This window comes from Berghia stephanieae, chromosome 3 (assembly GCF_034508935.2).
Source record: "Berghia stephanieae isolate SIO BIC M18660-M18661 chromosome 3, UCSD_Bste_1.3, whole genome shotgun sequence".
In the NCBI taxonomy this organism is placed as follows: Eukaryota; Metazoa; Mollusca; class Gastropoda; order Nudibranchia; family Aeolidiidae; genus Berghia; species Berghia stephanieae.
This window is the reverse complement of record NC_088362.1, coordinates 84,512,651-84,519,863: the sequence shown is the minus strand read 5'-3', so window position 1 is coordinate 84,519,863 and position 7,213 is coordinate 84,512,651. Positions and strand designations below refer to the sequence as shown.

The 7,213-nt window shown below is 36.6% G+C and overlaps 1 protein-coding gene across 1 annotated transcript in view; it reads left to right on the top strand.

The window, feature by feature from the left end:
• Positions 1 to 7,213, top strand: part of LOC144968662 (vacuolar protein sorting-associated protein VTA1 homolog) — a 19,460-nt gene extending 12,247 nt beyond the window's left edge. The window contains exons 6-7 of the mRNA XM_078907223.1: positions 1 to 174; positions 2,853 to 7,213. The exon at positions 1 to 174 is cut by the window's left edge and continues 66 nt beyond it. Of these exons, the coding sequence (XP_078763349.1) occupies positions 1 to 174; positions 2,853 to 3,001 (323 nt within the window). The 3' untranslated portion in view covers positions 3,002 to 7,213. The remainder of the gene's footprint in view (positions 175 to 2,852) is intronic.

Here is a 7,213-nt window from a genome sequence, read left to right as displayed (position 1 = left end):
CACCAGAAACCAACTTGTACTCACTACCGGGGGCCCATGCTCCCCCTAGCACCCCACAGGACCTCCCTCCTCCCACACAGCCTGTACAACCCCAGAGCAGTCCCAAGCCAGCACCTAGAGCCACCCCACAACCCACAGCATCCACAGCTGATTGGTCCCCACCACCCAATCCCTGTAAGTGTTTAACGCAAAAAATAATATTAATCATCATTTGACTTAAAGTCTTCTGCTTTCAATGTCATTGATTTCACAGCTACAACCATACCTCTTGTTCTTGTGTTAAAATCCTCCAACTGTCGGTGTCTTGAACCTTTTTTCTGATGTTTGATATCTCGGCCACTGATGTTATTTTGGTTTTGTCATTGAGTGCAGCTTTGTGGCTTAGTGATATGACACTTTCCTTCAGATCAAAAGGTCCTGGGTTTGAGTCCAGAGCGGCGCATTGAGTTATTGGAAAAGGCTCTTTACTCACATTCTCTCATCGTGGTCAGGTGTGAAATGAGTGCTTGGTCATTAACAGCGTTGTCTCTGTCCCAAAAAATTGTAATATCGCCTAACAGGTGTCATGTCTCGTCCTACATGTTCAGTGTTGATGTTCGCGCGTATTGCTCAATTTTTTTTTTTAGAGTTGTTTCAAATCGTTGTCGAGAGTGATAAGAAATTTTTACATTGGCTATCCCTTAGATCGGTTGTAGTGGCCAGAGGTATAGTGTTCTGGTTTACGGCTTAGAATGTGACTGAAAAATTGATCATTTATTGGGAGGAATTCTATGGGTTTACGGTGCTCAATACACTTCACAATGCTTCATTTACCACTCTCAACCCAGCAAATGATATAGAACTATATTTCCATTTCATAAAGTACCAGCCATCTGTTGAACAATTTTTTGATACCACTATCTCACAGTATCCGTCACTTTCTATCGCCAGGTGCTCATTCACACCTAAGTTGACGATACAGAATGATTAAAACTGCCCAATATTAGTGATTAATTTTTTTCTAGAAAAACCCAAACCGCCTCTTTAGTTGCATCTGTAATATCCGGCTGGGTTGCTAAATCCGCCAAAAGGCATCACTCATATAGCTTTGATAAATGAGTGAAATATGAAGCCTATAAGTATCAATATTGAACTGCTGTGACTGCAAGTGCTCTCTATGACCTTTCTGTCAGTGCACAATGATGGAATTTGGAATGAAATTTAATTATTGAACTTGTTTATGCTGCAACTCTTACAGAGAGACTCAGATGAAGATGGGAAAATAAATAGACATGATTCTGATTAAGAGGTTGATTTATTCTTAGATAATGATGATTAAGATAATAATTCTGAAATTCGGTTTTTAGAAATCGCTTTTTGTTCCAGTTTCATTGATAATGACAAAAAGATGGGGCCTCAAACTAGTGGTGGGCGTGGCAGAAGTGAGATGGCACTTGTGTTGGTGTTGATAATGAATGGGTTGGAATGTTTTAAAAATCTTGTAGAATGGCAAAAGAACTTTACTAAAAATACAAACCCAAAGGATATTAAGTCGAATGAAGAAGAAAAGATCATTTCTGTGCTATTTTAGGCTTCTACTTCCTGGTATTGTACTGTCCTTTTGTAGTCTTTCTTTTTCTCTATAATTTTGAAATTTTTTCAGTCACTTTACTTAGCACATAATAATAATAATAATAATAATAATAATAATAATAATAATAATAATAATAATAATAATAATAATAATAATAAAGTGTTCTTTTATAGTGCTAAAATGCCAAAGCCTCAAAGCGCTTTACAATATATTTGTCAAACCATAAACACACTCGTACCAATCCAAACAGACACACACAACAGTTGCACACATAACTATGCAAGTTTAACAAAATGAATCAAAAAATAAAACGTATAATTTACTCATCAATAAGACAATGCCTAGGATAAAAATTTCTGGAAAAGATGAGTCTTTAGATTTTTCTTAAAATTTTTATATGCTGCCCAAGAGCCTTACTGACAAAGGAAGCGAGTTCCAAATGGTAGGTCCTGCTTTATAAAAAGATCTTTTGCCGAAATTAGTAAGCCGTGTTTTTGGCACTTTTAGTAGCTGGATCTCCGATGACCTAAGCTGGGGAATTGGGGAGTAGGGGACCACAAGTTTTTGAATGTAGCCCGGAGATCAGGAATTTAGTGCACAGTCATCTTGGTTGTTTGTTTGAAGCCATCTCCTTTCTGCTGCACGTCAACGCTGTTTAGAATGCTGTACATCAGGGGTGATCACGGCGCAGAAGGTCGATCTGACACAATCCTATATCGTAGAGGCGCATGATGATCCATGCATAAAACTAACAAATAAATGGAAACGTGACAACGTAAAAAAAAAAATTCTAATTACATACAATTGTCAATAATATCCAGCCTAGAGTTTATTTTCACTTTTGGTGGAATTATGGGTCAAAATCTACGGTAACATGGCAAATTTGCACATTAATTAGCTCTACAAGATGGCTGCCATGGCCTCATGACCTAATTTGCATATTTGGTTGCAGTGGCATGTTCACAAAACTATCCACTTATATCCATGTGAATTTCATGAATGTGGGACTAGAAGTTATCTTTCTGTTGCATTTTTACTAACATCACCCATTTTAATCTGATTTTTTCCAAAATGCTTAGCAACTTGGAAAGAAATTAGTGCCAGATTTGCTAGCATCTAAAGAGTTATTAATAGAATTGAGTTATATCATTCTTAACATAAAAGCAAAATTTTATTTTTTACTACCGCATGTCCCCTTAAATGGATATTGCATTATTTAAAAGCTCAAGTTTATTTTATCTTTATATTAAAATTTGTTATATTTTTTTGCCATTCTCAGATGGTGTTCAACTGTCTGCCATCCAGTACCAGAAAGGTATGAAGTACTGTAAGTACGCAATCTCGGCCATGCAGTACGAGGATTCGGCCAATGCCATCGACAATTTGAACAAGGCACTCAAACTACTCACCACTGGCCAGGACGGCTAAGGGGACTCGATACTGTCCATGGGAAATTCAGGGAGGGTCGGGGGAGATGGGGTTGTTTTAAAATAAAATAAAATTATTCAATGGTTGTGTGTCACATGATCTGTCCCTTGGATTCCTCTCCATTCTATTCTATTTTAATGATAGCGCATAATGAAGAGAAAAACAAAAACAAACCAAAATTAAAAAACCAACAACTAAACTCCAAAATAATCAAAAAACAAAAACGAGCTCCTTGGAATCGGAGTTTGCTTTTTAAGCAGGGCACTGTCGATTATGTAAGGTCTGCTAGGTCTTAACAAATTCAGCTACCTATTTACTGCTGCATAACAGATTGTCAATTAAAAAAAAAAAAATCTAAATCTGAAACCCTTAAGACTTCCCTGTCGTGGGATTGGATTCATTGTGATGACTTTGCTTCCTATACAGACACAACAAGATTATAATCAAAATAAGTGCGACTTTGTGGTCTTGTTATATGTCACTCTCTATTGTACCTGTAGGTCCCTGGTTCAAATCTCACCATGAGCAATGCAAATATTAGTCCTTAGGAAAGACATTTTATTCACATTCTCTCAACATCATCAGGTGTAAAATGAGTATTGGTGGTTAACAGCGTTGTCTTTGTAGATTTTAAAAAAATGGTAACATTGTCTTACAGATTATGTCTCGCCCTACATGTTACATTTTGCTGTTGACATGGGACCCTTTGTATAGCATTTTGAGTTCTTGAAGTATGCTCTGTGTAATATCTCCCTTTTTTTTCTTTAGCAAATTCAAATAATTCATCACTGAAAATGTGCGCAGAGAGGTTACTTGCAGTGTCTTCTATCCTCCATATTTATTTTCCTTTTCCATGTTGCTCTCTGTCTTTGATGGGGATTGAGATTCCTCTGGATTTTTTTTCTGCCCCTGGCGGGCATCCTTAGCTAAGAGGAAAATAGTCAAGAGGTATAGTACTTTTTTTTTGTTTTTGAGAGATGATTTTTTATTTGTAAATCATCTCTTAATTTATGTATTATTATAGGATTAAGTTTTGAATATATTCAACTTTTGAGTGTGTCGTTTATGGCAGCATTCTTTTCTTGTGCCTGGATGGGACTTTTAGGTAATGTCAAAATAGACACATTGATGGATTGCTTGTGGAATCTTCTCTTCCCCACTTGAGACAGTCCCTTTGTCTTACTTTAATTTCAGTTCTACAACTTTTGCTCTGTCATCTTACTTTTTACAGGTGCTGAAATGACCTAATAGTGATGCAAGCGCTGTAAACCTTTAAAAACAAACAAATAATTATGAAAATGCTTTTCTTCAGAAAACAAATCCATAAGAGGTCAGCAATCAACAAGACTTTATAGACAAAATCTCCTTTCAAATTTCCCAGGGAAAGATTATGTGAGACACATCTAGAGACTATTGTGTTTTGTAAATTATGCTTTTGTATCAATATGTATTTATGTCTGTTATTTAATTGACTCAAATTCTTTGAGATGCAGTCTTAACAGTTTAATGTATTATTTTTTTAAAAACTTGCATATGTGTAACTGAATTAAATACAAAATTTGTTTTTACACAATTACAGTCTACGCTGATTAATTGGGACAAACTCATTTTGAGGTATTTATTGTTTTAATTAGAAGCATATGCTGTTTTTGAAATATAAGCCTTTGAATCTTTAACATGTCTGTTCTTACTCTACGTGTTCAATCGCTAACATTGATGCCTTTCAATGAAATTTTCTATTTTATTGTTATTATTATTTTTACTCATTAAATCTCTTTATTTAACTGTAGAGAGTGGTTTGATGAAAAATTGTGAAATCATCTGGTAAGTCGATAACTGAGAATTTTTAACATAAATTTGTGGTGTTTGTTGATTTAATGAAAAGCTCAGAGCTCTCTTTTGAAATATAAGTTATGGTTATAGGATGTTAAAAGATTAGTTAACTATAATAAAATTGTCCTGAGTCGCTTCACTGCTGTTGATGTCTTGATTAAAACAGTAAGATGTGACGTCAGATTTGAGTGTAATGGAGCCCTATATGTAAAGGGTCAATGATCACTAGGTGAATAAGTATTTGTCTACTAAATGACACCAAAAGAAACATTGTTATACTTCTCACATATCGATTATAATCTCATATAAAACTTTGTACTAATTCTTATACTGAATAGATTTTGCTTGGAATGATAAGAGATAATAAATAATAATAAAATTCCCTTTATTCATCCCCAAGGGGAAATTTGTCTTTAGGGTCTATTCCAATGGAAGACTGGAATAACCCAGGCGTCAGCCGCAAAGTGAGCTAGGGCTAAGTGTCTTGCTCAAGGCCACAAAACGCAGCGGTGGATGATCGAACTTGTTACCTTTTGGGTACGAAGCAAAGACCGTACCGCTGAGCCACGCTGCCCCCCATACAGTCGTATCCTACAAATTTTACTGAATATCAGTACATTCACACCTTCCGAATTGAAATTTCATTTATTTTTTTTAAATCCCAGATTTCAGGGTTAATTTTTAAAAAATTACATTTGTATATTTAGCTTTAAAAATCACCAAATTGCCATCAAAAGAACTCAATAAACCTTCAAAATCTGGAATATGATGATCTCTGTGTCAAAAATTTCTTTTCAACAAGTTTTAAAGAATTAAAGGTGGTGAGGCAGCACATTTAGGTGATCTCAAACTGAGTACATTGATAGTGTGCTCTTGGAATCTACATCTGTTCCCTATTTGAACAAATTCCCCTTTGCCTTCCTTTTTTTGGGGTTCTTTAATTGTAATTCTAGAACTTTTTACTATCTTATTTTCTTCCATTTTACTGGTGCTGATATGACCAAAATGTGTTGCAAGCGCCGTAAAACCCTTAAAAACAAACAAACATACCACTACTACAACCACCACCACATCATCATCCCTACCACCACAACTACTACACAACCACCACCACATAATCGTCCTTACCACCGTTACAACTACAACCACCACCACATCATCATCCCTACCACCTTTATTACTTCAACTACCACCACATCATCATCCCTACCACCACTACTACAACTACAACATCATCATTCCCATCACCACTACTTCTCAACCACCACCACCACATCATCATCTCTACCATAACTACTGCAACTACCACCACGGCCACCACATCATCATCCAACCACCTCTGCTACTACAACCACAACCACATCATCAACCCTACCACCATTACAACTACAACCACCAACACATCATCATCCCTACCACCACTGCTACTACAATTACCACCACGTCATCATCCCAACAACCACTACGACTATCATATCATCATCCCTATCACTACTACTCCAACCACCACCTCATCATCGTCCCCACTACAACCACCACTGCATCATCAGCCCTACCACCACTACAACTACAACTACCAAGACATTATCATCCCTACCACCACTACTACTGCAATTACCACCACTACTACTACATCTCACCACACTATCATCCGTACCACAACTACTACAACCACCACCACGTCATCATCCCTAAGACTAATACTACTACAACCACTGACACATCATCATCCCTACCACAACTACTACAACCACCACCATATCATCATCCCTACCATTTTATATGTTGTATTTAGTTTTTCAACCTATGAAATTCCTCCGAGTGGTGTCAAAATTTGCATCTCAGTAATTGTTAATGACATTCAAATTTATAGGTTATAGTCGCATGGATGGGTCATGAACGATGCATTGAAAAATTTCTTCCTTTTTCGGGACTAGTCATTCTAAACCCTATTCAAACATTTTTTTTCCTTGGGCAATATTATTAACCACCAATTCGCTCACTTTGCCCAAGGGTGATTCCTATTGACACCAGACCTTTGTTTGATGGATTATTCATATTCTCTCATGGATTCCCGGCGACGATATCGAACGATGCTGCACAGAAGGGTGTAATTTTGTTGTTGTTATTACAGAAGTTGTCCTTGGTGTTTGAAAAAACAACAACAAACAAAAAACTGTGATCTCTCTCTCTCTCTCTCTCTCTCTCTCTCTCTCTCTCTCTCTCTCTCTCTCTCTCTCTCTCTCTCTCTCTCTCTCTCTCTCCGTGTGTGTGTGTGAATGAGTGTGTCCATGTGTAAGCTATACATGATGTGCTCTTATTTTTAAAATGTCGCAAGATGAATAAATACGAAATAATAACTACCAATCATGACCATTA